At 43.4% G+C, this 27,238-nt stretch overlaps 4 protein-coding genes across 11 annotated transcripts; 3 read left to right on the forward strand and 1 right to left on the reverse strand.

Annotated features, from left to right (window-relative positions):
* Window positions 1–93: 93 nt before the first annotated feature.
* On the forward strand, window positions 94–9,725 carry rhogb (ras homolog family member Gb). Of its 2 annotated transcripts, none has more exons than XM_069709621.1 (5): window positions 94–269; window positions 7,884–7,986; window positions 8,378–8,550; window positions 8,688–8,858; window positions 8,941–9,725. In XM_069709621.1, exons 3-5 carry the CDS (start codon window positions 8,422–8,424, stop codon window positions 9,214–9,216), a joined length of 576 nt encoding a protein of 191 aa, XP_069565722.1. In that variant the 5' UTR covers window positions 94–269; window positions 7,884–7,986; window positions 8,378–8,421; the 3' UTR covers window positions 9,217–9,725. The 2 variants fall into 2 exon arrangements, with proteins under 2 accessions (XP_069565722.1, XP_069565723.1); XM_069709622.1 differs by lacking the exon at window positions 94–269 and adding an exon at window positions 7,365–7,593.
* A 1,671-nt stretch (window positions 9,726–11,396) lies between these two features.
* On the reverse strand, window positions 11,397–18,389 carry pgap2 (post-GPI attachment to proteins 2). Of its 4 annotated transcripts, XR_011311381.1 has the most exons (8): window positions 18,095–18,389; window positions 17,328–17,496; window positions 16,979–17,228; window positions 16,549–16,655; window positions 14,222–14,330; window positions 13,460–13,669; window positions 13,008–13,074; window positions 11,399–12,388 (listed from the first exon to the last, which is right to left on the reverse strand). XR_011311381.1 is itself a non-coding variant. In XM_069709679.1 (6 exons), the coding sequence occupies exons 2-6, from the start codon at window positions 17,493–17,495 to the stop codon at window positions 13,539–13,541; spliced, it is 765 nt and encodes a 254-aa protein (XP_069565780.1). In that variant the 5' UTR covers window position 17,496; window positions 18,095–18,389; the 3' UTR covers window positions 13,070–13,538. The 4 variants fall into 4 exon arrangements, 1 of the variants encoding a protein (XP_069565780.1); XR_011311380.1 differs by having other exon boundaries at window positions 11,397–13,074; XR_011311382.1 differs by lacking the exon at window positions 13,008–13,074 and having other exon boundaries at window positions 11,401–12,388.
* A 326-nt stretch (window positions 18,390–18,715) lies between these two features.
* LOC138627376 (uncharacterized) lies at window positions 18,716–21,502 on the forward strand. The gene is made up of 4 exons (XM_069709654.1): window positions 18,716–19,256; window positions 19,608–19,813; window positions 20,243–20,357; window positions 20,734–21,502. Exons 1-4 carry the CDS (start codon window positions 18,798–18,800, stop codon window positions 20,944–20,946), a joined length of 993 nt encoding a protein of 330 aa, XP_069565755.1. The 5' UTR covers window positions 18,716–18,797; the 3' UTR covers window positions 20,947–21,502.
* A 675-nt stretch (window positions 21,503–22,177) lies between these two features.
* Window positions 22,178–27,172, forward strand: timd4 (T cell immunoglobulin and mucin domain containing 4). 4 transcript variants are annotated; one of them, XR_011311386.1, is made up of 9 exons: window positions 22,178–22,329; window positions 23,721–23,899; window positions 24,727–24,889; window positions 24,961–25,035; window positions 25,178–25,257; window positions 25,609–25,720; window positions 25,883–25,916; window positions 25,993–26,318; window positions 26,938–27,022. XR_011311386.1 is itself a non-coding variant. In XM_069709716.1 (9 exons), the coding sequence occupies exons 1-8, from the start codon at window positions 22,269–22,271 to the stop codon at window positions 26,039–26,041; spliced, it is 753 nt and encodes a 250-aa protein (XP_069565817.1). In that variant the 5' UTR covers window positions 22,178–22,268; the 3' UTR covers window positions 26,042–26,088; window positions 26,938–27,016. The 4 variants fall into 4 exon arrangements, 3 of the variants coding, with proteins under 3 accessions (XP_069565817.1, XP_069565816.1, XP_069565815.1); XM_069709716.1 differs by having other exon boundaries at window positions 25,993–26,088; window positions 26,938–27,016; XM_069709715.1 differs by lacking the exon at window positions 26,938–27,022 and having other exon boundaries at window positions 25,993–26,485.
* The last annotated feature ends 66 nt before the right edge of the window (window positions 27,173–27,238 follow it).

Raw genomic sequence — 27,238 nt, forward strand, 5'->3', positions numbered from 1 at the left:
CACACACACACACACACACACACACACACACACACACACACACCACACCCAAACACACATACACTTCCTCAAACTTGCTCCACCACTTCCTCTCGCTCTCCTCTCGGACTTCCTCCTCTTCATTAGCTCCGCCCGCCCGTCTCTCACTGAGATAGAGATCCGCTGCACCCCCCGCACACTCTCACACGCACCCTGACACCCTGACACACGCGCCCTCACGGAGCGGGACTGAGCGGAGCTGCGTGCCCGGAGAGGAGAACTGATGACCGGTGAGTCTTCTGCTTTCAGCCGCCCGGAGCTCCGAGCTGTGTGTGTGTGTGTGTGTGTGTGTGTGTGTGTGTGTGTGTGTGTGTGTGTGTGTGTGTGTGTGTGTGTGTTTTCTCCTTCTGTCTAAACTTCCAGCACGTTATTGATCTCTGCTTTAATTCCCGTCAGCTGATCGATAATTTTTCCGGCGGATCGATAACCTGTGTGTGAGTGTGAGTGTGCGTGCGTGTGTGTGTGTGTGTGCGTGTGTGTTGTCGTTACGGTAAAGTGCAGATGGACTACGACCACTCCCTGCGCGTGTGTTTGTGTTTCAGTCACTTCTTGTTTGAACTTTTTCAAACATTCCGAGAAGAAATGATCAGAAACGGATCGATTCATCCGGAAGTGGAAACAACGTAAACATCAGAATATGACATGTTTGATAGCTCAGTGGAGGATGGAGAGATAAAAGCACAGAAACACTGACAGCTTCTGAACTTTAAACTGTTAAATATTAATAAATGCCCTTAAAGAGCTGAAAATAATGATAATAAGGAAATAAAGTGAAATAACTGATTAATTACACAAAAACAGAAGTCACTGTTACTGAAGATGAATCTACAGAAATATCAGAAATACTACGACATGGAAGAGGGGAGTAAAAGTATTTATAGTATTACTAATGGAAAAAAAACATGTCTAAATAACTTTATATATAGAGAGAGAGATTATATATATATATATATATATATATATATTTATATATATAAATATTTTGGATGTTTATTGAACAATTTTAGATTTATTAGTGTTCAGTCATTTCTCCAGTGAAGTTCTGTTTTTTTTGTGTTCTGGTTTTACACAGTTTGTTTTAACCTCGGTTCGGTCCGATATCGTTGGGTGTTTTAACCCCGGTTCGGTCCGATATCGTTGGGTGTTCTATCCCCGGTTTGGTCCGATATCGTTGGGTGTTCTATCCCCGGTTCGGTCCGATATCGTTGGGTGTTTTAACCCCGGTTCGGTCCGATATCGTTGGGTGTTCTATCCCCGGTTCGGTCCGATATCGTTGGGTGTTTTATCCCCGGTTCGGTCCGATATCGTTGGGTGTTTTAACCTCGGTTCGGTCCGATATCGTTGGGTGTTTTAACCCCGGTTCGGTCCGATATCGTTGGGTGTTCTATCCCCGGTTCGGTCCGATATCGTTGGGTGTTTTAACCCCGGTTCGGTCCGATATCGTTGGGTGTTTTAACCCCGGTTCGGTCCGATATCGTTGGGTGTTCTATCCCCGGTTCGGTCCGATATCGTTGGGTGTTTTAACCCCGGTTCGGTCCGATATCGTTGGGTGTTCTATCCCCGGTTCGGTCCGATATCGTTGGGTGTTTTAACCCCGGTTCGGTCCGATATCGTTGGGTGTTCTATCCCCGGTTCGGTCCGATATCGTTGGGTGTTTTAACCTCGGTTCGGTCCGATATCGTTGGGTGTTCTATCCCCGGTTCGGTCCGATATCGTTGGGTGTTGTAACCTCGGTTCGGTCCGATATCGTTGGGTGTTTTAACCTCGGTTCGGTCCGATATCGTTGGGTGTTTTAACCCCGGTTCGGTCCGATATCGTTGGGTGTTTTAATCGTTGGGTGTTTTAACCTCGGTTCGGTCCGATATCGTTGGGTGTTTTAACCCCGGTTCGGTCCGATATCGTTGGGTGTTTTAACCTCGGTTCGGTCCGATATCGTTGGGTGTTTTAACCCCGGTTCGGTCCGATATCGTTGGGTGTTGGGTTTTAACCCCGGTTCGGTCCGATATCGTTGGGTGTTTTAACCTCGGTTCGGTCCGATATCGTTGGGTGTTTTAACCCCGGTTCGGTCCGATATCGTTGGGTGTTTTAACCTCGGTTCGGTCCGATATCGTTGGGTGTTTTAACCCCGGTTCGGTCCGATATCGTTGGGTGTTTTAACCCCGGTTCGGTCCGATATCGTTGGGTGTTTTAACCCCGGTTCGGTTAGTTTGAATTAATTCCAGTGAATATCATCGGCTTTCCTTGTACAACACACTCAAGTGACTCACCAACATTTCTTGGTGGTGGTATGAATTCATCTATTTTATTTACATAACAACTTTGAGTCAGCAACAGAATCCAGCTTGTTCAAGGTAAATTCAGCCATTTTATACTACTTTGCACTTTTTTGTATGTATATCTCAGTAAAGACTTTTTATTCACATGCTACTGGATGAAGTGAGTGGCGGACAAACCCTTCCTGTTTCGGTTTCAACACAGACAGTTCCTCTTTGACCGGTGGCGTCTGACTGTTTGTTAGGGTGAGAGGGGGGCGGGGGTGCATTCAAACGGTAAATGGGGAGTTTTTAGCCTCCGTCTGACTCAGCTGGTCACGCTCAGACTTTAGTCAGTAATAAATATGCATGTTGAGTCACAGCTCTCCTGATCAATGAGGGATGATTACCAACATACTGACCTTCAATCACAGGATTTAGAAAAACTCTTCAAGATCTTGGTTTGTTTTCTGACCTTTGCCCTTTAAACGTGCAGTATTTGGTATAAAACATGAGGCATGCTCAACAACTGCTGAGTTGAACAACTGTCTGATGTTTTAGCCTCAGACTAGTCTTAATATTCTCAGTTTCTGCTGTCTTGATTTGGTCAAATATTTATTAATATTTTAGCCCTGGTTTAGTCCAGTATGCTCTAGTGTTTTAGGCCTGGTTTAGTCCAGTATACTCTGGTGTTTTAGGCCTGGTTTAGTCCAGTATGCTCTAGTGTTTTAGGCCTGGTTTAGTCCAGTATACTCTGGTGTTTTAGGCCTAGTTTAGTCCAGTATGCTCTGGTGTTTTAGGCCTGGTTTAGTCCAGTATGCTCTAGTGTTTTAGGCCTGGTTTAGTCCAGTATGCTCTTGTGTTTTAGGCCTGGTTTAGTCCAGTATACTCTAGTGTTTTAGGCCTGGTTTAGTCCAGTATACTCTGGTGTTTTAGGCCTGGTTTAGTCCAGTGTACTCTGGCGTTTTAGGCCTGGTTTAGTCCAGTGTACTCTAGTGTTTTAGGCCTGGTTTAGTCCAGTATACTCTAGTGTTTTAGGCCTGGTTTAGTCCAGTATACTCTGGTGTTTTAGGCCTGGTTTAGTCCAGTGTACTCTGGTGTTTTAGGCCTGGTTTAGTCCAGTATGCTCTAGTGTTTTAGGCCTGGTTTAGTCCAGTATACTCTAGTGTTTTAGGCCTGGTTTAGTCCAGTATACTCTGGTGTTTTAGGCCTGGTTTAGTCCAGTGTACTCTGGCGTTTTAGGCCTGGTTTAGTCCAGTGTACTCTAGTGTTTTAGGCCTGGTTTAGTCCAGTATACTCTAGTGTTTTAGGCCTGGTTTAGTTCAGTGTACTCTGGTGTTTTAGGCCTGGTTTAGTCCAGTATACTCTAGTGTTTTAGGCCTGGTTTAGTCCAGTATTCTCTGGTGTTTTAGGCCTGGTTTAGTCCAGTATACTCTAATGTTTTAGGCCTGGTTTAGTCCAGTATACTCTGGTGTTTTAGGCCTGGTTTAGTCCAGTGTACTCTGGTGTTTTAGGCCTGGTTTAGTCCAGTATACTCTAGTGTTTTCGGCCTGGTTTAGTCCAGTATACTCTAGTGTTTTAGGCCTGGTTTAGTCCAGTATACTCTAATGTTTTAGGCCTGGTTTAGTCCAGTATACTCTAGTGTTTTAGGCCTGGTTTAGTCCAGTATTCTCTGGTGTTTTAGGCCTGGTTTAGTCCAGTATACTTTAGTGTTTTAGGCCTGGTTTAGTCCAGTATACTCTAGTGTTTTAGGCCTGGTTTAGTCCAGTATACTCTAGTGTTTTAGGCCTGGTTTAGTCCAGTATACTCTGTTTTAGGCCTGGTTTAGTCCAGTATACTCTAGTGTTTTCGGCCTGGTTTAGTCCAGTATACTCTAGTGTTTTAGGCCTGGTTTAGTCCAGTATACTCTAATGTTTTAGGCCTGGTTTAGTCCAGTATACTCTAGTGTTTTAGGCCTGGTTTAGTCCAGTATTCTCTGGTGTTTTAGGCCTGGTTTAGTCCAGTATACTTTAGTGTTTTAGGCCTGGTTTAGTCCAGTATACTCTAGTGTTTTAGGCCTGGTTTAGTCCAGTATACTCTAGTGTTTTAGGCCTGGTTTAGTCCAGTATACTCTGTTTTAGGCCTGGTTTAGTCCAGTATACTCTGGTGTTTTAGGCCTGGTTTAGTCCAGTGTACTCTGGTGTTTTAGGCCTGGTTTAGTCCAGTATACTCTAGTGTTTTAGGCCTGGTTTAGTCCAGTATACTCTAGTGTTTTAGGCCTGGTTTAGTCCAGTATACTCTAATGTTTTAGGCCTGGTTTAGTCCAGTATACTCTGGTGTTTTAGGCCTGGTTTAGTCCAGTATACTCTGGTGTTTTAGGCCTGGTTTAGTCCAGTATACTCTGGTGTTTTAGGCCTGGTTTAGTCCAGTATACTCTAGTGTTTTAGGCCTGGTTTAGTCCAGTATACTCTGGTGTTTTAGGCCTGGTTTAGTCCAGTATTCTTCCAGTTTGTGATTTTGTTTTATTATTTTTATGCTGAACTTCTGGTTTGTTTAAAATGTTGAAGGTCTTCACCTGCTGAGTTTAAGTTTATTCTTTCTTATTTTGCCGTCCAGCTGGTTGAAGTTCCTCCTTTCTGTCCCTAAAGTTATCTCAATGTCCTGTTGCTGAGTCATTCTGCTTTACGTGGGTTTTTCTGATTTTTCACGCGCAGCTGTGAAGATATTCTGTAAATGCGGTCGTTCCAATTTGAGAGGTTTTCCCGTCAGAGCCGGGACGACTCGGTTCCTCTGCGGGTCAGAAGACTCATTCTACACCGGCAGAATAAGATAAAAGAAGACAGCTGATGCGGCGAAACCAGAGTTGTTTTAGTTAGTTCCTGAAATGCAAAAACACAAGACCAGAGAGGAGGCTGAACCGACCGCTGTGGCTCAAGACTACATGTCCCATGAGCCTCTGCTGTGGTCAGAGCTTCTAGAGACAGACTCTTATATTCTATAACATTTTATGAAGTGTCCTCCGTGTTTCTGCTGTGACGCTGCTGCTGAAGTCGTTTTGCGTCTTTGAATTTGTTTTGCGTCTTTCTGAAGTCGTGTTCCTTCGAGGACGTTTTGAGTCCGTCTGGAGGACGAAGCGTCGTTCTGTCTCCGTGCGTCTCTTCGTGGACGTGTTCCGCCTCTTAAAGGACGTTCTGCATCTCTGAGTTTGTTGAAAGGCCCTGAACAGCATCGGGCATCTGTTGCCATGGAGATTAGTTTCATCTCAAGCTGCGAGTTTTAGTCTCGAGCGTCCGTCTGAGGCTCTATGATGGGATGTCTCATTAAAACAAAACTTCACGCGTTTGTTTTCGATTCACACTTCAACAGGAAGGCGTTTTTTACACCACGAACACTTCAAGTCTTCTTCTGCTCTTTATTCTCATTTTCTTCTTCATTCGTCTCATCTAGTGGACGTTGGAGGAACTGCAGCTGAGAAGATTTATAAGTGAAGGTTTTATGATTATCAAAACTCCTTTCCACCATTTAAAGAACAAATAATGAAGAAAATCAGGATCAACTGAAGTTTCACCTCCTGATGTCGTCATGGTAACCGGACTTCATGGAGGTTTCTGACTGACGCTGCTGCTTTCTTTCATCATTAAACCGCAGTGACGCTTTTCTACCGAGAGCTTCCTGTTTTCCACACGCGTGTTACAAAAGGACGTCGTTACAACACGGGAACCGTTGGCTTCCTTCTTCTGCGTCTCCGCATGTCATCGATGTTTCGCTCGGTTCGAGACGTTCCTCGGTGCCGTGAGAGAAGATACGATTTCATCCATCCCACAGTTCAAAAAAATTTAAATACACGTATACAAATAGAACAAAATATTAAAGAATGTAAATACATGAAGACCCACATATAAATACACACAAGCTATTTGCACTAATTATGAATTTAACAAGTGCACGCAGGATGTTTCCACACGAAGAAAACATCATTATTATTATTACATATAAAATCTTAGCGTAGCCTTTATAAAAAATATATATTGGCCTGAAGTTTAATGTAGAGCTCCACTGTACGAGAACTAAAGTTTATTTTGACGAATGCGGATTAAAAAGAGTCCACGAAGAAATTTTGACTTGACTTCTTACTGTAAAAAAATTATAACATTAAATGTTTCATTGATTGTTGGAAACAAAACTGCGAGTAAATTTCATAAGAACCACAAAACAAATGTATAAAATGAACTTGTGGTTAAACAACTTTAAGTAACACATTTAATGTCTTTAATGAAATATGAATCTATCAAAATCACTCTTAAATTCCAATATACAAAAACAAAATCACTTTTAATTTGTGATTTAATTGAAGATTTAACGTCACACACAGAAAGTATTAAAGATGTAACTGGAGGAAAAAAATGATCAAAACACCTCCAGTTTCACTTTAAATCAACAGTCCAAACATTTCTTCCACTGCTGCAGAGGTCAGAGGTCACTCGTCTTCCTCACAACCCGACGGAGGGAAGAATCTGTGAGATCAGAGGTGAAGTCTTCCAGCAGCGGTGAGATCAGCTGACCGCCGCCCAGAGAGACATCCCCAGAGTCTGGGCCGAGCCGCTCTCTATCCCAACATCTGGAGACACAATCCACTCGGCTGTTAAACTCTCCGTCTCCGTGGCGACGTGACGAACACACACGAAACGTTCACACACAAACTAACCGACGCATCGAACTGTCGATCTGACTTTTAACCAAATGTTGAGACGACCGACAACAGAAAACACGTTTCAGCCCACCGCTGTTATCATGGCTGTGGGCGGGGCTTATTTGATTGACAGTTTGGTGTCTTTTAACTGTTGCGAGAGAACGAGGTGACGTCATCAAATAAAGAGATAAAAACTAAAACGGCGGAAATTTTCAGTTTGTTTCCTGTTTTAATGTGACGCAGTCGTCTTTTTCTTCTTTGGTGGTTCTCAAATGTTCCGCTATTCCGTTGTGACGTGTGACGGACAAGCAGTAACGTCATCAGCTATCAGTGATGTCATCAACCATCAGTGATGTCATCAACCATCAGTGATGTCATCAACCATCAGTGATGTCATTGTTGGTTCGTGAACGTTATGAATCCTCCAGTTCAGATTCTGTCCGTCACCATCTTTGCTAGTTCGGAGCGGTTTGGAGCAGGAAGTGACCATATTTGGACGAGCTGGGGGAGGAGCCAGCGGTGGATCTGACCGATCTGATCGGAAACCTGACGATACTACGTCCCGCCTACCGATAGCTGTAACCTGACTGCACCACAGGCCTGTCAATCAAACAGACACGCCCCCAAAAACAGGTCTTCTTGAATCTTCTTTTCTAATGAATGAGGGATTATTTTATTATTTTCAGATGTTGCTGCTGACGGTGTCGATGTTAAACCCTGAACACATCAACTCCATTCAAACCTGTGTGTGTGTGTGTGTGTGTGTGTGTGTGTGTGTGTGTGTGTGTGTGTGTGTGTGCAGGATAACATCTCTGTTTTGTTTGGAGACTGTTTCCTTCTTCAGAGGTCATTTCCATAAACACAAATACTGACAGAGGGAACCCCCCCACTCCTCCCCCCTCCCCCCTCCTCTCCCCCTGCAGTCAGACGATGGGACATCACGTGTTTCTGAACAAACTGTGTTAACTGAAGGAAGCTGAAGTGTCTCTGACAGCTGGACGAGTGAACCAATCAGACGCTCCGAAGGTAAAGTCCAGGTCACGTGTGTATGTCTACAGAGTCCTTTAAAAAAGGACAACGCACTAAACACACTGAACGCACTGAACGCACTGAACGCACTAAACGCACTGAACGCACTGAACGCACTGAACGCACTGAACGCACTGAACGCACTGAACGCACTGAACGCACTGAACGCACTGAACGCACTAAACACACTGAACGCACTGAACGCACTGAACGCACTGAACGTACTGAACGCACTGAACGCACTAAACGCACTAAACACACTAAACCCACTACACAACAACAGTAGTTTGGACTCCTTCGAACGCGTGCGATTGATCTCAGAGTTTGTTGCTTCGTGTGTTTCCGTGTCTTCGTTGTCCGTCTCACTTCATCTGCTGTTTGACTGCAGGACTGTCTGTCAGGTCACCGAGGGGTCAGAGGTCAGAGGTCGTGATGCAGACTATAAAGTGTGTGGTTGTGGGTGATGGTGCTGTGGGGAAGACCTGCCTCCTCATCTCCTACACAACCGGAGCTTTTCCCAAAGAATACATCCCCACGGTGTTCGACAACTACAGCAGCCAGGTGGGTGTGTGCACCGAGTGTACCGAGTATATCTGTGTGTGTACCTGTGTGTATATCTGTGTACTTGTGTGTACCTGTGTGTATAACTGTGTACTTGTGTGTACCTGTTTGTGTGTGTACCTGCGCGGTGCGTTCAGGTGACGGTGGACGGTCGGATCATCAGTCTGAACCTGTGGGACACGGCGGGTCAGGAGGAGTACGACCGGCTGAGGACGCTGTCCTACCCGCAGACCAACGTCTTCATCATCTGCTTCTCCATCTCAAGCCCCGCCTCCTACGAGAACGTCAAACACAAGTGGCATCCGGAGGTCAGAGGTCAACATCGCCCGATGACGCAGTTTACCGTGTGATTACCTGAGCGAAGCAGCTAGCGGTGTTTGTGTCCTCCAGGTGTCCCACCACTGTCCCGGTGTCCCCATCCTGCTGGTCGGCACCAAGAGCGACCTGCGGACCGACGGCGACACCCAGAGGAAGCTGAAGGAGCAGAACCAGACGCCCGTCACCCACCAGCAGGGCGGCGCCCTCGCTCGCCAGATCCACGCCGTCCGCTACCTGGAGTGTTCGGCGCTCAACCAGGACGGCATCAAGGACGTGTTCGTGGAGGCGGTTCGGTCCTTCCTCAACCCGCAGCCCGCCGCCACCAAGAGGCACTGCGTCCTGCTGTAGGCTCCGCCCCCCGGAGACCGGACAGTTTATCGTCATGTGTTCGTGTTTGTTAGACTTTTGTATTTTAATTAGAAGTGAAGATTTGTAAGAAGAGGGATCAGCTGGACGTGTCGGAGGACCTCCAGCTGATCTGAGTCATCGACGAGCCGCTCGACTTTCTGAACGAAACCTGCAGTCGGACACAAAAACCTGCGAACGGGAGACGTGAAACACCGTTAGACATGTTTTCAGATAGGAATCGAAGCAAAACCCGTTTTACCTTCGAATTGAACAAAGATGTCGGCGGGTTGAAAAAGCGTCGTCACGTCCGTCTTCCTCTTTCACTTCGGTCGCCGACCTGCAGGTCCGTTTCTCAAAAACACGTCAGGAGCCGTTTGTAGATTCGTGCGTTCGTCGTTATCTGAACGAGCCGCAGATAAAAGTCCATTCAGAAGCTGCCTGAGAATCTGTTGATTTTAAGCTTCGTTCAGTGTCAGTGATCGTTGTCTGATTACCCATGATGCACTGCAGCCAGAGTTTGAATAAAGACGGTTTGAATAAAGTGAGCAGATTCAGTTTTATCTGACAGACCGTCACAACTTAGAAGCAGTTTATTTACAGTTTGAGATCAAACTCAGATTCTGACGCTCCGAAAACCTTTTAAAATTTAAAATAAAAAATCTCGAGGAAAATCGACACGTTTTAGTCTGAAGACGTCGAGACAATAAAAACAGGCCGAATATTAAATAGGAAAAAAAAGAGTTTAAAAATAATCAATAAAGAAGACGTGATGTTTGACACGGTTGAGTTTGAGGTGAAAACTAGTTTGCAAATGTTTTATAAAAAAAAAAAGAGTTGAAAGGAAACTTTGAGCAGAAAAATGTTCGTGATGTGAAAATGTTTAAAAATGATTTCTGATTAAAACGTAAAAACGTTGTAAATGATAAATGCTAACAACGTTAAAGAAGCACCATCCCATAATAAACATTCTGCCACGTCGACACGACGAGTCCTGAGAACAGATGTTTAAAGAACAGATGTTTAAAGAAGAAATACAGAGTTGGTGGAAAACATTGTTTTTAGCCACGACGCTAGCACGGCTAACAATCATCTAGTTTCTCTCAGTTACTAAATTCCTTGATTTAAAGTGATTGTTTCTGTTGATGATTTAATTTACTGTATTTTTTTTATTTAAATGTGACAATACATTTAAAATATGTTTCATACATCACATCTGCCTGACGTGTTTTATTCCTGCTTTGAGCTAAAGGCTAACGGCAGCATGCTAACAATTAATTCACGTTTTCAAGGAAACTGAGAAAAGTCAAAGTTAAACATCTTTAAACTATTTTTAAACTAATATCAGATGTTTAACTCGTATTTTAAACTAATATCAGATGTTTAACTCGTATTTTAAACTAATATCAGATGTTTAACTCGTATCTGTAAACTAATATCAGATGTTTAACTCGTATTTTAAACTAATATCAGATGTTTAACTCGTATCTTTAAACTAATATCAGATGTTTAACTCGTATTTTAAACTAATATCAGATGTTTAACTCGTATTTTAAACTAATATCAGATGTTTAACTCGTATCTTTAAACTAATATCAGATGTTTAACTCGTATTTTAAACTAATATCAGATGTTTAACTCGTATTTTAAACTAATATCAGATGTTTAACTCGTATTTTAAACTAATATCAGATGTTTAACTCGTATTTTAAACTAATATCAGATGTTTAACTCGTATTTTAAACTAATATCAGATGTTTAACTCGTATTTTAAACTAATATCAGATGTTTAACTCAGATGTTTAATTTTAAACTAATATCAGATGTTTAAACTAATATCAGATTTTAAACTAATATCAGATGTTTAACTCATATTTTAAACTAATATCAGATGTTTAAACTAATATCAGATGTTTAACTCGTATTTTAAACTAATATCAGATGTTTAACTCATATTTTAAACTAATATCAGATGTTTAAACTAATATCAGATGTTTAACTCGTATTTTAAACTAATATCAGATGTTTAACTCATATTTTAAACTAATATCAGATGTTTACTCGTATTTTAAACTAATATCAGATGTTTAACTCGTATTTTAAACTAATATCAGATGTTTAACTCGTATTTTAAACTAATATCAGATGTTTAACTCGTATTTTAAACTAATATCAGATGTTTAACTCGTATTTTAAACTAATATCAGATGTTTAACTCATTTTTCTGACTGCTTGAAGCTAATTAGCTCCAGATATTTTTATGCTAGTTTTGTGAGAATTCCTGGTTTTTATTTTCAGTCTTTAATATTTTCAGTCTTCAATATTTTCAGTCTTCAATATTTTCAGTCTTTAATATTTTCAGTCTTTAATGTGTAAATTGCACCAGTTTACAGAATATTTTGGTTTTTGAAGAGCAGGTAATGTTTGCTATCTTAGCTTAGCATGTTAGCAAGCTAACGTTTGTCACCAGCCAAAAAAAAAATACAAAACATGAGAAATAACTTGTTATAATAAACAAGTAAAGTTGATCATTTATTCACTTTTTACTTTGAAGACTTTTTGTTTGTCTGAACATCATCATCATTATCATTATCATTATTATTATTATTATTATTATTATTTCCACTTCAAGTTCTCCAAATACAAAGTTTTGAACAGCGTGACGTCATCCGTCGCGTCTCTTCTGTTGTTCAGGTAAATTAAGTTTGGAGGAAGTGAGTTAAATTAATGACCTGCAGACAAACAACTTCCCCAAAACCATGAAAGGATTCTTTCAATAATCACATTAGAAACTCGCTTTTAACTTTTTAAAACTTTTAAAAACCATATTTAATTTCCTGTCACACATGAAGCTTCCTTCAGAATAAAAGTCATCCTAAATGTTTGATTGAAACCCGTCTGAAGATACGACCAGCTGAAGGAGGATATTTGGACGTGGAGCTGCTCGGAGGTTGAAAGAAGACGTTTGTGCGACTCGGCCGTTTCTCGTCAGAGTTCCAGGATGTCGTGTTTTCCTCCCGAGCGTCTCCTCGGAGGCGGCGAGCCACTTCCTCTTCCTGTCCCTCGTCTCCTGCCTAAGCGTCCCCGAGATTTAAAGTGGACATTTGATAAACGAGACCTGAGAGTTTAACATCATGTCTGATGCTCGGTGGAGGTGATTGTGCTGCCGGAGACCCTGAAAACAGATTAAACCAATAAAACGGCTCTTCTTCTTTGCTGTTTGTTTTACGGTGAAGAAAACAAAAGTTCTACAGATCTACGAGGGATTTACAAAGTTCTGTGAAGGTTTTAAGATCTTGGTTTTAAAGAAGGAGATTAATGTTCTGGTGATCTCCTATATCTGCAATCCCAGCGAGTGCCACTAGAGGTCGGCTCCAAAAAGCCTCCGGCTCCATAGACTCCCATTCAACTTCTCTCATCAAATCCAAAGTGAATAAAATGTGTCCATCAGTTATCTCGGTGTTGTTAGCTAAAGTCACTCCTTATTAGTTTAGGCTCCTCCCCCAGCTCGTCCAAATATGGTCACTTCTGGCTTTTAAAATACCAGACTGGAGACTGGAGCCGCCCCTAGTGGCCCTCGGTGGTATTGCACTTTAATAAACGTGTATATTCTAGTAACTCTGCAGGAACCAGCAGCCGTGCAGCTAAAGTTCAACTCTGCTGATGGGCGGTTTTATTTTTAGGATTTCTCAGGAAGCCGTGACACTCGTTGAGTTTAATTTCAGTCAAATCATGTTTACTGAACATCATGAGAGCCTTTGTTCTGCAGCAGGAAACACTGACGGTCTGTGTACCTGCTGCTGATGATGATGATGCAAGAACATTTGCATATTCAAAAAGGAGCCGATATCCAAAGTTAATCTGTAACATATTCATGTGAACAATTCAGTTTCCATCTGACAGGTTACAACGCCTTTAGTATTAAAATTAAAGAATAAAAACAATTCATTTATTACTTCTCAACAGTGTTTTCATTAATTAACTGAACTCATAAATTAAAGGATGAATTAACAGATTTAAAAACACATTTAAAATCGAAGGAGGAGCCGAAACCCAACAACAGAAAAGGGGAGGAGCTTAACATTTCTCGTATGTTAAAACATGATTTATTTGCACCGCATTGTCCACAAAGATAAAAATTAAATAAAGTTGTGATTGAATACACGTCGTATGTGGATGGAGGAGCGGCGACTCTCCAACAGTCTGAACACCGCGAGGCTGCTGCAGCGATCCGGTTTAATCTCACCTGCAGCGTCAGTCAGTCCTCAGTTCAGACGCTTCAGTCCAGACTAACCTCCCCGCCGTCCCTCCGTCAGACATGGTCCTCAGTATCGTTTGTCCTCCGGCGGCGTCGCCACCATCACCTCTTTGGTCTCGAAGTCCCAGAAGGCGGTCATGTGGAAGGCCATGTTGGAGAAGACCACCAGGTACTCGAAGAAGGCGAACAGGGTGTAGACTGGAGGAAGAGGGAACAGCTGATGAAGGCTCACCATCGTCTTCACCAACACACACAAACGCTACAAGCATCAGACGCACGACATCCAGGAGGTATTTCAGATGTTAAAATGTTTCCAAAACAGTAAAAACAAGTGTTCCTGAGCCCATGCAGTGATTTCCACTCCAGAATAGTGTGTTTTTAATGCAGTGCTGCCTGAGGGCCTGAAGATCACCACCATCCAATATTGGTTTCCAGCCTTGTCCCTTGTGTTCAGAGATTTCTCCAGATTCTCTGAATCTTTTCATATTATGACACCAAGATTTGCAGTTTTACGTTCATCCTTAATTGTTCCATGAAAAATTCGAACCGTTGTCGTGAACGGGGAAATTATCTACCGAGACCAAGACGTGTTTCTGTAACGCGGTGGTCTGTTGGGACCGACTTGCTGCCGGAGCTTCGAGTGGACGTTCAAGGAACTGCAGGTTTTTAAGTGCTCAGTTTTGAACTCTGGGAGGTTTAAAGACACGAAGAAAACACGTTGAAATGTCGGCCAGAAGCAGCCGGACTTACCGCCTGCTTCGCAGTACTTGTTGTGGCGTCTGAAGAAGTAGGCGGCGGCCAGACAACAGCTGACGTTGAACAGGAAGAGACGCACCTTCCAGCGAAACGACGTCACTTCCTGACAGAGGGAATTAAAACGTGTCAGATTTATTGATTACTACCACGCAGCAGCTCGATTGAACCTCACTGGACAACAAACTGCTTCTGTGGTGGACGCTCGTATTTCTACAAGTTTTATCAAAGCAGCAACAAACAAGTTCATTATTGACGAATCTGCTGGTTTATAAAATGAATCAACGACTGAAACATTTGATGATTATTTCTCTGTTGATCAGCTTTAAACTGTTTTAAATAAACGGACTTGCTGGACGTTAAAGGTTTAAAGAGTTACTGCAGATGTGTGGAAACTCAGAGTTTTCAAAATAAGGTTTGCTGGACGGTCAGCGGTCACATCGTGAAGTTTATGGGGACAGACGGGTGCTGAACGAGGATCCACATCGATCCGGTCGCATGAGCTGAAACTGAAACAGAGAAGCAGCAGAACGGGGTCTAAAAACAGGCCTGTGATCAGTTCAAACGTCCACTTCCTGTTCCCTTCAGATCATTTAAAAAAACCTGCCGCTGATCTCACAAACCGGATCCCAATGAGGACTTCCTCTTTCTGAACTCTATTTAAAGCAGAATGTTGGTCTGCAACTGAACCTCAGAGAAAACCTTCCAACATGTCTTTGGTCCCCTCAAGCACCATAAAGATCTCGTTGGAGACTCTTAAAAACCGCCACCGGGGCTCGTAGAACCACCTGAAGAAGAACCTACAAACAGATCCCGAAATCCTCCTTAAGACCAGCACCGACAGCAGGAACCTAAGAAACCCTTCCAGCACCACTAACACTCTTCTGGGTCAATTAGAACCTCAACGAGAACCTTCTTAAGTCCTCTTCAAGTGGACCTCCTGGAACCAGAACAGGACCTACTCAAAGATCCTGAATCCTCCTTAGGAACCACCACCGAGTCCTGCATTCAGAGTACCTGGAGAACACCAGGCAGCGCTGGAACCTTTTCAAGGATCACAAGTACCTCCTGAAACATTCCTGGAGCTTTTCTCGGACTCTACGACCTCCTCATGAACCGTCACATCAAACACTATGAAGACCTCCTCAAAGACCCCCAAAAAACCTTCCATGAGCGCCACTAGAACTGATTCAAGGACCATGAACAATAATTCTGGGTCCACGAGAACCTCAAACCTCCTTCAAGTACCACCGAACCCGTTTAAGGAACTTCACGAACTCCTGAATGGTCCATTTTTAAAGACCCTTGAATCCTCCTCGTGAAGTCCAACAGGGACCTCCTGAAGGAGTCATCACATCAACACAGGGATCACACAATCCTCTTTAAACACTTCTGGTCACCCTGAAGAACCACAGAACCCCCCGGAGACCCATTAAATCCCGCCGCAGGAGATCCTCGGACTGAACCGGCAGAACCTCCAAACCTTTCAAGGACCCTTTAACTCTTCTAAAACCTCCTGCTCCCCTCTCAGGGTTCCAGTGGACTCTCATCCAGCTCTGTGTCATGAAGCAGATTTCCAGCTCAGCAGTGCCCCCTGCAGGGAGACTCTGGTAACAACACCTTCAACACAAGTTTTCATGGCTGCTGATCCGACTGTGAAACCGGGCTGGACGACGTTCGGAACCACAACCGACCGACACTTACACGACCGACTGATGATATGATTGATCGATATATTTTAATTATTATTGTTTCGCAAACTAAATGGCAAAAAAAAGAAAAAAAGAAAGAAAAGAAAGTGAAACACGCCCTTAATAATTCTCTACGGTCCAAGATTCCATAATACACCAAAATAAAACAAAAATTCATAAACATATATATAAATATATATTTTTTATTTTAGATAATTTTTTTCTTTATCTTTAATTTAAATGATTTATTTCAGTTTCTGATATTTTCTAATTCATTTTTGATTTTGGACTATTGTTCTTGTGAATTTTTCAATTGTGTATAATTTTTAAATTTCAGTGCATTTATTTTACATTATTTTTACTTAAATTTTATTCATTATTTTTGCTTAATTGAACATATTGTAAGAATTTAGATTTTTATTTTTTTTAATTAATGTCATGATTTTTACTTTAGCTTAATTTTTTTAACTTTAGTTTCTATTTTAAAAGTGCGCGAAAACTGAAGTATTGATTAGTTATTAATAAAATCAGAACCATGTTCAGACCCGCCTCCTCTGTTTTCTGAAGGTTTTATTATTTTGTATATTTCCTATGTGTTTTATGAGGATATGTCGGTTCATACGGTTTGTTTACCTCCGGGTTTACGTAATGTTTCCTGATCACGTACCACAGCCGGCACGTAATGAGCATGTGCAGCAGCGAGCTCCCGATGAACACGATGAAACCGTTTTTATGAACACCTGCGGAGACAAACAGGAAGTTAAAGACGGAAAGGTCCACAGTGACGGCAGCACGGACACGTAAACACAAACGGTTAAAAGGTGTTTTAACAGCAGCTGTTAGCTTAGCTTAGCATAAAGACTGGAAACGAGGTGAAACCGTTAGCCTGGCTCTGCCAGCAGGTAAAAAAGAAACATGTTATGAACGCGTCGTTTGTTTAAAAACAGAAGAAAAACTTCAGTTTCGTGTTTCGACGGACGTCCTGCTGAACAGAAATCTAAGTTCGTGCGACGTCGGCCGTTTTTTTAAACCCCGCCCACCTGACGCGGGTCAGCTGACTCACTGTATGTTTCGGTGGACAGCACGTATGTGAGCAGCAGGAGGCCCGTGTTCTCGGCGAGGCTGCAGAGGAGCGCGAGCCCGCTCAGCAGGAGCTCCGGCAGCCGCTGGGCGAAGCGGCCGCGGTAGAAGTTGAAGTAGGCGGCGGCCACCAGGTAGCGCGGCGCAGAGTGGAGGCCGATGCAGCAGCGCCAGATGTAGCGCTCCGGCACGCGGCTGATGGCGGCGCTGATGGACGGGAGGTAGTTCGACACCTGGTGGTCAACACGGACACTTTTAAGGACTTTCCGGGTTGACTGTGCTTTTTTGGGGTGAATAAAGTGTGATCTGACGTCATCGTCCCGTCGACTCACCTGGCAGTGTGTGTACGTGGCGTCCTCGAAGTGGTACACCAGAGAGACGAAGAGGCAGCCGATGAGGCCGGTCAGAGGCAGCAGAACCGTCGCCACGGCGAAGCTGGTGAACGGCAGCCGGATGAGGGGCCGGTCCCGGTCCAGGCCGCTGTACGGGCCCTGGAGCATCCTGGACACACACGGGGTAAAAATACAGAACCGGTTCCTCTGCGTCGTTAATCGTCCCCTCGGATCAGAGGACTAAAGATTAATCAGCTCAAACTGACGGTGATATTTCCCGAGACGTTACTTCAGCGTGAGGAACTCATTTTACAGCAACATGGACTCTTTCTTTGGTAAATAATCTTCCTCTACCGTCCAGTAAAAGTCTTTACAGGTAAAACATGGCAGAAACACAAATCCATGTCAGAGCAGGAGTCACCTACAAGAGTTTCCATCGCTGCTCCAATGAGTCATAATTTAAAGATCTGTGGAGCAGCTCCTGAACGGAGGAGTTACCGGTCAGCTGATGGATGAGTCAACTTTAACATTTAAAGAAGTATGAAGGCAGTTCTGTGTGCCGTATTGAAGCCGACCTGTAGAACAGCTGATCAAACAGGAGTCACCTGTTAGCCAACATTAGCAGCTGCTGAATGACGAGAACTTTAAAATGTGAAGAACTACCGCCGGAGTTTGGCGTCGTTTTCCTGAACACGTGCCTGTTTACCTTTACTCAGACCACTGACGTCATGTACCGAGCCGCAGCGGATAAGCCATCAGGCACTCACCTTCACAGGTGTCCCAGCTGACTCGACCAGGTGATCCGCCTCGCGGCCATTTAGCCGCAGAGCTAATCCCGTTAGCTCCAGCTACTCAGGCTACATTAGTTAGCTACGAACTTCCGCCAGACTCCGACACGTCACACCGCATTAAACCTGGTCAACAGTTTGTTGGTTAAATATCGCAGCTCCGATCAGTTTAATGGCGGCCGCACACTTTTCCGTTTTTCTCGTAGTTTAACGTTTCTCCACCGGACGGAGCTGCCGTACTTGGCTCCGTGACACCGGCATCAAGCTAGCTGTTAATGAGCACATCAACTTCCGGTCCTCCTTCAGAATAAAAGTCTCTAACTTCCAGCCGGACGTTACCACATTTAAAAATATTCAAAACCAATATTTAAATAAAGCGGACAAACCATGTCAAATATTAAAAGTGTGCAGACACACACAAAAAGAAGAGGACTTGAAAAGCGGTTTGTTCGTGATCGGCACTTGAGGCTGAATGATCTGAAACAAGAAGTTCGGAGATCTGGGTTTGGAGTCTGTTCAAAAACATCCAGGATGTTCTTTCCAGTGTTGCACAATATGTGTGGTAAGAAGCGGGGCGTTGCTTAAAACTTGTGCTGTTTCAGAGAAAACGCAACTCACCTACAGAGCAACAGACAGTCAGCACAAACTCCCTTCAGGACTTAAACGACGACATCATCTGACAATGGAGAAACGCAGCAACAAAAATAGACATGAGTATTGGGCTCGTGACGGTCATCACTTGAGGCTGAATGATCTGAAACAAGTTCATTCACATGTTAACAAATACCTGTTCAAAGAAAACATCCCAGCATATCCTCAACCGGAGTTCCAGGTGTGTCGTCTGAAACACGACACCTGGGGAGAAGGTTTACACGGCATCAAGATGGCTGAAGGCTTCAGAGATCTGAGCAAAGACTCCCTGGTGTGGTGGAGTCTGTCTGTTGGACCGGAGGAGATAAAGTCAGCTGAGACGAGACTCCTGGAGGAGAAGTACGAGGAGCGGACGGAGGAGCAGGTCGCCATGCAGCAGAGCTTCCTGTGGAAGTTCGCCACCTCGCCGGCCTTTCTGGAGACGTCCAGGCTGGGCTCGTACCGCTTCACCTTCCCCCTGGAGGAGCTGCTGACGGCCTACAGCGAGCAGGTACCAACTCACATCCCTGAAAAAGAAAATATCAGTCTTCAACTGAATTTAAAACTGAGTTTATTTTCTGTACAAATAGACATGAAGTACGTGAAGTGTTTATTTCACTGATTGATCATCCATCAGTATTTAGCTTTTTATCTGAGTCCAGCCATGACAGGTTACTAAGAGTCAGGTCATCAACAGGTAAAAACAAAATAATCTAAATCTATGTCGGAGCCCCAGAGACACAAAACAGTTAAATACACAGATACACAACCAGGAAAAGACAAAACACAGAGAAGCTAAACAACAAAAACAAAGAGACACAAGTGTGTGTTTTTTCATTCGAACATCTCTTGTTGTCTCCAGTTTTGCTCCGGCCAGCCGCCCGTCATGCGGGTGAAAGAGACCGACCTGTACAAACAGGAAGTGGTTCATGTCGTGTTGGTCCACAGCCCGGCCAATCAGGAGAAGTTTTCAGAGTACCCTTTGCTGACTGATGACCCGAACGCCGTCTGCGTTTACAGAAATGGCTGCTTCATCTGGAGGCCGGAGGCCATGAGTGAGACACATTGGTAAGACCACAGACTGGATATAAACGTGTTCGTAGCAGAAGTGTCTTCAGCTGCAATACCAGCGAGTGCCACTAGAGGTCGGCTCCAAAAAGCCTCCGGCTCCATAGACTCCCATTCAACTTCTCTCATCAAATCCAAAGTGAATAAAATGTGTCCATCAGTTATCTCGGTGTTGTTAGCTAAAGTCACTCCTTCTTCTTAGTTTTCTGGAGGTCCATCTGAAAATAATCCCTCATTCATTAGAAAAGAAGATTCAAGAAGACCTGTTTTTGGGGGCGTGTCTGTTTGATTGACAGGCCTGTGGTGCAGTCAGGTTACAGCTATCGGTGGGCGGGACGTAGTATCGTCAGGTTTCCAATGAGTGATCGTCAGGTGGGCGGAGCCACAATGTACTGCGAGATATAAACTGTTTGACTCTGTTCTTGTCAGGTTTGAGTTGATCCACAGAGATGAAGAGATGCAGATGGAGGCTCAACGGGTGTTTAACCATCAGTTTTATGTTTGGGATAACGTGGTCATCGCCCTGCACGTGGAGAACAGACAGGTAACGTCTCTGAAGCTTCTTATCTTTCCGTCGTTGTTTAATCATCGTATTACAGCAGCGGCCCTCTTAGGTGGGTTCAAGTCTGTGTCTGGTTAGCGACTGCTGACTGATGGATTGGCGACCTAAGTTGAACCGCCAAGGTCGGGCTGTGATGGGTTGTTTTGTCTGTACATTTCTGACAACAGAAAAGTTCTCATCGCAGTGACCCAGAGTCCAAAACCAACCGACAGTCCAAACCACGTAGTTATTAAAAATAAATAAGAGAAGCACATTTGAGAAGCTGGTGTGATGAATCGTTCACCGCCTTACGGATGAATACTGAGTCATATTGTCCACGAAAACAGGCGTTTGTCTCGTTGTGTTTCTTCTCTGGCAGGTTCTGAAGTTCAACGTCGATCAACTGAGAGAGAACCTGAAGTTCTGCGGTAAAGGTTACCCGCCTATCAAATCAGATTTGTATTTTGATAGTTTCGAGGATGCTAAGGATAAGGTAGAAAAGTTGTGGCCGGACGGTCACTCCCCGCTGGAGAAGGAGCGTTCGCTCAAGGAGAGTTTCACAGATCAGACGGCTGCAAACGCTCCGATCTGAAGTCGACAACGCTCAGAAGGTCCCAGAAGATGAAGACAACGACCAGTCGTAGATAGATTAAGCATGCTTCATCTTCTCAGTCATTTGCTTTCATTTATATGTTAATGATCATTTCCTCTCAGGAACTAAAGCGACTTCCTATCTGCATTTTTAATGTTTCCTTTCAGTCTTTTGGTGGAAAAACTACAATTTTAAATTTTGTATTAATATTTGTTTTCTACAGTAAAATGTTGAGGATGTTTTTTGAAATTTATTTTAAGTTTTTTTAAGTTTCAAGTTAAGCATGAAAATAAAAGCATCTCAGATTGTCAGTTTGGGGAGAAAAAGGGAGGAAGTGGAGAAAAGAGAAATAATAATGGATGTGGATAAAAGAGTTCTCTGTATGACTGCGACGTCATATTCCAATCATTTGCTTTCATTTATCTGTTTGTGATCATTTCCTGTCAGGAACTACGGCGATTTCCTGTCTGCAGTTATAACAGTGATGTTTCCTTTGAGTCTTTTTTAATTGACGTCTTTTCTACATTAAAATGTTGGAGATGTTGATTAAAGTTTTTACAAGTCAAACACGTTTTGATTGAATTATTCCGTTTTCAAAATAAAAGTCTCTCAGATTGTCAGTTTGGGGAGAAAAAGGGACGAAGTGGAGAAAACAGAAATATTTGATGTGGATAAAAGAGTTCTCTGTATGACTGCGACGTCGCCACAGCCAGCAGTGTGTGTGTGTGTGTGTGTGTGTGTGTGTGTGTGTGTGTGTGTGTGTGTGTGCTAAGGAGACACGTCTTTTTGTCTTCAATGTCTCCTTCAGTTTGGACTCTGTATCCTCGTCTGTTCTGCTTTAAAATGTTTTATTTTTATTTTCCTTCAGACCAAATGGACAATTAACATCTTATTTAACTTAAACTCTTAAAAAGCTTCACGCGCGTTTGAGTTGAAAGAGACCAAAGTGTCCAGTTTTTCAGATTGAAAGTCCATTAGAACCTTAAAATATAAATGACTAGATAAGGTTCAAATTATGGCAAAAAAAAACACACACAGAAACACAAATACACACACACACACACACACACACAGAAACACACACACACACACACAGAAACGCAGTGTGCGCCCTCCCCTCCCCAACCCTCCCCAACCCTCCCCTCCCCATCCCTCTGTCACAAAGTCACACTGTTCTGTTGTTGTCGTCTGACTGGACAGTGGTCACTCTCTCACACACACACACACACACACACACACACACACACACACACACACACACACACACACACACACACACACACACACACACACACACTAACACCAACACTAACACTCACAGGATGGCTGCCATCTCTCCTCGAACGCCGCAGACCTTCATCACCGTCCTCTTCGTCCTGTCAGGTGAGACACACGCACAAATCAGCCGACATCATCGAACACACGATGACATCATCATACACACACGGTGACATCACAGCTCACACATGACCGCGGGTCTGAAAGTAGCTCTGAGGAGCGTTTGATTTACATGAAGCAGCTGTGACACTTAAGTAAAGCTCAAACAGAAACTTCTTTCAAAGTTGCTTGAGGTGGTTTTGTGTCTTTGTGGTTGTTTTTTCTCTTTGTATTTGTTTTGTCTCTTTGTTGTTGTTTTGTCTCTGTAGTTGTTTTGTCTCTTTGTTGTTGTTTTGTCTCTTTGTAGTTGTTTTGTCTCTTTGTTGTTGTTTTGTCTCTTTGTTGTTGTTGTTTCGTCTCTTTGTAGTTGTTTTGTCTCTTTGTGGTTGTTTTGTGTCTTTGTGGTTGTTTTTTCCCTTTGTAGTTGTTTTGTGTCTCTTTGTTGTTGTTTTGTCTCTTTGTAGTTGTTTTTGTCTCTTTGTTGTTGTTGTTTTGTCTCTTTGTAGTTGTTTTGTCTCTTTGTTGTTGTTTTGTCTCTTTGTTGTTGTTGTTTTGTCTCTTTGTAGTTGTTTTGTCTCTTTGTGGTTGTTTTGTGTCTTTGTGGTTGTTTTTTCTCTTTGTATTTGTTTTGTCTCTTTGTTGTTGTTTTGTCTCTGTAGTTGTTTTGTCTCTTTGTTGTTGTTTTGTCTCTTTGTAGTTGTTTTGTCTCTCTGTTGTTGTTTTGTCTCTTTGTTGTTGTTGTTTTGTCTCTTTGTAGTTGTTTTGTCTCTTTGTTGTTGTTTTGTGTCTTTGTGGTTGTTTTTTCCCTTTGTAGTTGTTTTGTGTCTCTTTGTTGTTGTTTTGTCTCTTTGTAGTTGTTTTTGTCTCTTTGTTGTTGTTTTGTCTCTTTGTTGTTGTTTTGTGTCTTTGTGGTTGTTTTTTTCCCTTTGTAGTTGTTTTGTGTGTTTTTGTTGTTGTTTTGGGTCTTTGTAGTTGTTTTGTCTCTAGTTTTGTCTCTTTGTTGTAGTTTTGTTGTTGTTTTGTCTCTTTGTAGTTGTTTTGTGTCTTTTTGTTGTTGTTTTGTCTCTTTGTAGTTTTTTGTCTCTTTGTTGTTTTGTGTTGTTGTTTTGTCTCTAGTTTTGTCTCTTTGTTGTAGTTTTGTCTCTTTGTAGTTGTTTTGTGTCTCTTTGTTGTTGTTTTGTGTATCCAAGTCTTTTTGTTGGGTTTCCAGTTCCACAGATAAAATACTAAACTGGGTTCGCCTCCATACATGTCGTATCTTCTCGTAAATTAAATGTCACCTCATCGTATCGTATCTCATTTCATTGTTGTCATTTAACTTGATGGTTTCTTACACTGGGAATTCATATTTAGTTTTTTTACACTAGTTTTGGTTTCCGTGTGTCTTTGTGCTGCAGGTGGACATTTTCCGTCTGTTTCCCCTTTTAAAGTGACGGAGGGGGGCGTGGCCTCTCTGTCCTGTCAGTACTCCGTGAAGCGTTTCGGTCTGAGTCGGGTCTGCTGGGGTCGGAGCTGCGGGACCTTCTGGTGCAGCAACATCCTGCTGCAGGCGGACGAGAACGGCGTCGTCTCCAAGGTCAGGGAGCATCCGGCGACGTTCAGTCAAGCTTTTGTCTTTTGCGAACATTTCAGTCACGAAACATTTTAATGCAGCTTCCAAAAACTGTATAAAATGCTCATTTAAAGCTGAAAGACCTGCTGCTGAAAATAATCTACTATATGACGAGTTTATGGATGTTTTGATATCATTTACAACAAAGTGACGACAAGGAGAAACAACAGGAATTAACGAAATGTAAAATGGTTGTCAGCATTAGCTGTGTTTACGTGTGGTACGAACTGTTTTTGGTGTCTCTGGGAAAATATTTGAATTTGGTAAAAATGACCCAGAAAACATTAAAACTCATCTCTTCAGTCGTTGACAACAAACGAGTCTTCGTTCCAGGTTGTAAGTTCGTTTTTTTTTTTTTTTCACGTTAGAATTCAGGTCATTGATAGTTTTTTACGTTAATATCAAGGCCACTTATACTTTTTTGCATTGATATTCAGGCTATTAACAATTTTACATGTTAGCATCCAGGTTATTGATAGTTTGGTGTGTTATTATCCAGGTGATTTAAACTTTTTGAAGACGAACAGCTTGACATTTAGTTTTTGATAAAGTCCGACCAACATGTTTCATTCTGGGGAAAAATAAAAAACTAGCTCTCGGCTGCTGCGTTGAATTCCCGCCTAAATAACACTTCCAGGACGAGGAGGCCAAAATGAACAACATTGGGCTCTTTGAAATCTTGTATAGAGATGGATGGAAATACAACAAGTGTCTCGTTTTCCATCACAGGCCAGACATCCCAGTTCTGGCCTCGGATCCACTGGACAGTGATCTAACTGACCCTGCTGCAGGTGGCGGACCGGTACCGGCTGACGGGGGATGTCCTGGATGGACAGATGGACCTAGACATCCTGAACGTGAGGCGGACGGACAGCGGGCCGTACTGCTGCAGGGTGGACATCGACGGGCTCTTTAACGACAAGAAGGTGATCATGAACCTGAGAGTTGTTAAAGGTGAGTCGAACACGAGCAGGACTTTCTCCCTCCTTCATTCTAATCAGGTTAAAGTGTTTGTTCCTCCTCAGCTCCGGTCTCCAGTCCTCGTCCAACAACCACCCCGACCACAACGGACCCGGTCACCGAGCCGCCGGCCTCCACAGGTGAGACGACAGGTCCTTCTTACAACGGATCGTTACGACGCTCAGAAACACCAGAGTTCAGTCCAACGCTCGCTTTTGGTTCCTTAAAAAGGTCAAAACCGTTCAGCTCGTCGTGTTTCTGCTTGTCTCCGTCTCCTCGTAGTGAACTGGGAAACCCTGCTGTCGTCTCAGCTGGACCTTCTGAGGAGGAACTCCACGCTGCAGCGGTCCGACGCCGTCGCCGTGAGTAACCGCCTCCGTCGCCGCGAGCAACCGCCTCCGTCGCCGTTTCCCTGCCGACTCGTCCTGCAGCTCCTTTGATGGTTTCACATGGTGAAAATGTTCTGAAGTATTCGTCAGAACGGAGATTAGTCACGAATTTAAAATAGTCAATAAAAAAAAATAAGAGAACGAATAGTTTGTGACTGTCGTTTTAATTTACTCTTTATGGGGTTGGAACCTGGTAGTAATTCCTTGCAACCACCTGAAGGGGGCGGTGACACACCTTAAAGCTGTTTGCCAACCTCCATTGAACATGAGCAGAAGAAGAAGGTGTAAATAGGATGTAAAGACGTGTCTCTGGTCTTCGGTCAGGTGGACAACTCTCTGCCGTCGCTCTCCCTCCAGATCAACGTGCCCGTCCTCTCTCTCTCCGTTAGCGTGTTGATGATCATGGCTGCAGTTTTTCTTTTTCTGGCCTTCAAACGTACGTCAACATGTTTTTATTTTACCTCCAAGAAGTTTCTGTATGTTTCTTGCTTCTCTTTTCGTGAACATTTTGTGTCTACGGCACTTCTGTCAAACTAAACATGATGGAAGTGTGTAAATGAATTAAACTCAACACTGAAGTCTTAACTTTGTGTTGCAGGTGGAATTTACAGGAGATTCTTAAAGAGCGGCTGGTGAGTTTAGAACAGATGAATGACGTCCTGCAGGTTGTGAGATGCATTGTGGGATATCTGTTCCTGTTGAACGCAGCGCAGTGATGCGCACGGAGCAGCAGGAAGCAACAACCTCCATCAGGTAGTATTCAGAGTGTCGTCTCTTCATCAACACCATCAACACCTTAACCTGGTACGCTGGTACGAGAACATCTGTGATGTCACCATGGAAACCTAAAACTGGAACAGAGAAACATCAGATTTTGGGTCAATTTTTTGGGGGGAAACCGTCAACACACTCGCTAACAGCTGAGTGTTCCTGAGCCCATGCGATGATTTCCACTACAGAATCGTGGCTGTTTTTAAAGCAGCGCTTCGAGAAACATCAGATTTTGTTGTCAAACAAACAGTCGTAGTCTTCAGGTCAGTCAGGGTTTTGTACTTCCTGTTTGATTTTGAAATGACTCACCTCTTGCTGTCTGTCTTTGTTTCACTTCCTGTCCTTTGTATGATTGTTGGCCCCGCCCCCTGATTAGTTTCACCTGTCCCTCGTTGTCCTTCCCTCCCTGCTGCTGGCGGGCGTGTTGAACATTTCCTGTTCCTCAGAAAATTTGACCTACAATCAGATTGAATGAAGAAGAACCAAAACTGATGTTTGAAGTCCGTTTGGGTCGTCAGGTTTCACCGCTTTATAAACAGTCGTAGTGGAAATCAGTGCATGGGCTCAGGAACACTCGGCTGTCAGCAGGCGTGTTGAAGGTTTTGTTTCACGTTAATGTGTGGAACTGATGTTGATGAAGAGACGACACTCTGAAATCTTCCTCACGAGGGTTGTTGGTCCTCCGTGTGCATCACCGTGCTGCGTAGTTTATCTCTCCACAGACATTTTGTAATCACCGTAACCACGGCGACCAGCTCAGACTGACGGGAAACATCAGTAGTTTTGCAGGTTTTTTTTGCTATGAAATCTAAATGTTTGCATGACGCTGGCGGATTCATCGTTAATCTTCTGACCTGACGGGTTGTTTCCTCTCGCCTCCAGTTTCTCCTCCGATGAGCCTCCTCACATCATCTACGAGATCCGGATGAGGAGACCGGTCCCGGAGAACATCTACACTCTGGACTAGAGGACCGTCAGAACCTGGACCGCAGACACAAAACACAGACATGAACTTTACAGGAGTTACGTTACATTCAGAAAAAAGGGAACAAGCTCGATGCCGTTTCTTTGCCGTTATTTGTTTACATTTGCTCAAAATAAAACCTTTGAAACAGGAGCTGCTTTTAGTGTTTCATGGATGTTCAGACAGCGTTCACTGAAATCACTGGATCATTGCGATCAC

This window comes from Brachyistius frenatus, unplaced genomic scaffold (assembly GCF_029030835.1).
Source record: "Brachyistius frenatus isolate BFR_SWC_R1_liver_20210118 unplaced genomic scaffold, ASM2903083v1 Contig_84, whole genome shotgun sequence".
NCBI lineage: Eukaryota > Metazoa > Chordata > Actinopteri > Embiotocidae > Brachyistius > Brachyistius frenatus.

Excerpts from the sequence above, each read along its gene's own strand:
- rhogb (XM_069709621.1), top strand. The coding sequence starts at position 8,422 with ATGCAGACTATAAAGTGTGTGGTTGTGGGTGATGGTGCTGTGGGGAAG. Across the intron at positions 8,551-8,687 it reads TCGACAACTACAGCAGCCAG|GTGACGGTGGACGGTCGGAT; the intron begins GTGGGTGTGTGC and ends CGGTGCGTTCAG. Across the intron at positions 8,859-8,940 it reads AACACAAGTGGCATCCGGAG|GTGTCCCACCACTGTCCCGG; the intron begins GTCAGAGGTCAA and ends TGTGTCCTCCAG.
- pgap2 (XM_069709679.1), bottom strand. The coding sequence starts at position 17,495 with ATGCTCCAGGGCCCGTACAGCGGCCTGGACCGGGACCGGCCCCTCATC. Across the intron at positions 16,656-16,978 it reads GCTGTCCACCGAAACATACA|GTGTTCATAAAAACGGTTTC; the intron begins GTGAGTCAGCTG and ends TTGTCTCCGCAG. Across the intron at positions 13,670-14,221 it reads CAAGTACTGCGAAGCAGGCG|TCTACACCCTGTTCGCCTTC; the intron begins GTAAGTCCGGCT and ends CTCTTCCTCCAG.
- LOC138627376 (XM_069709654.1), top strand. The coding sequence starts at position 18,798 with ATGGAGAAACGCAGCAACAAAAATAGACATGAGTATTGGGCTCGTGAC. Across the intron at positions 19,257-19,607 it reads TGACGGCCTACAGCGAGCAG|TTTTGCTCCGGCCAGCCGCC; the intron begins GTACCAACTCAC and ends TGTTGTCTCCAG. Across the intron at positions 19,814-20,242 it reads GCCATGAGTGAGACACATTG|GTTTGAGTTGATCCACAGAG; the intron begins GTAAGACCACAG and ends TGTTCTTGTCAG.
- timd4 (XM_069709714.1), top strand. The coding sequence starts at position 22,269 with ATGGCTGCCATCTCTCCTCGAACGCCGCAGACCTTCATCACCGTCCTC. Across the intron at positions 22,330-23,720 it reads CGTCCTCTTCGTCCTGTCAG|GTGGACATTTTCCGTCTGTT; the intron begins GTGAGACACACG and ends TTTGTGCTGCAG. Across the intron at positions 23,900-24,726 it reads AGAACGGCGTCGTCTCCAAG|GTGGCGGACCGGTACCGGCT; the intron begins GTCAGGGAGCAT and ends ACCCTGCTGCAG.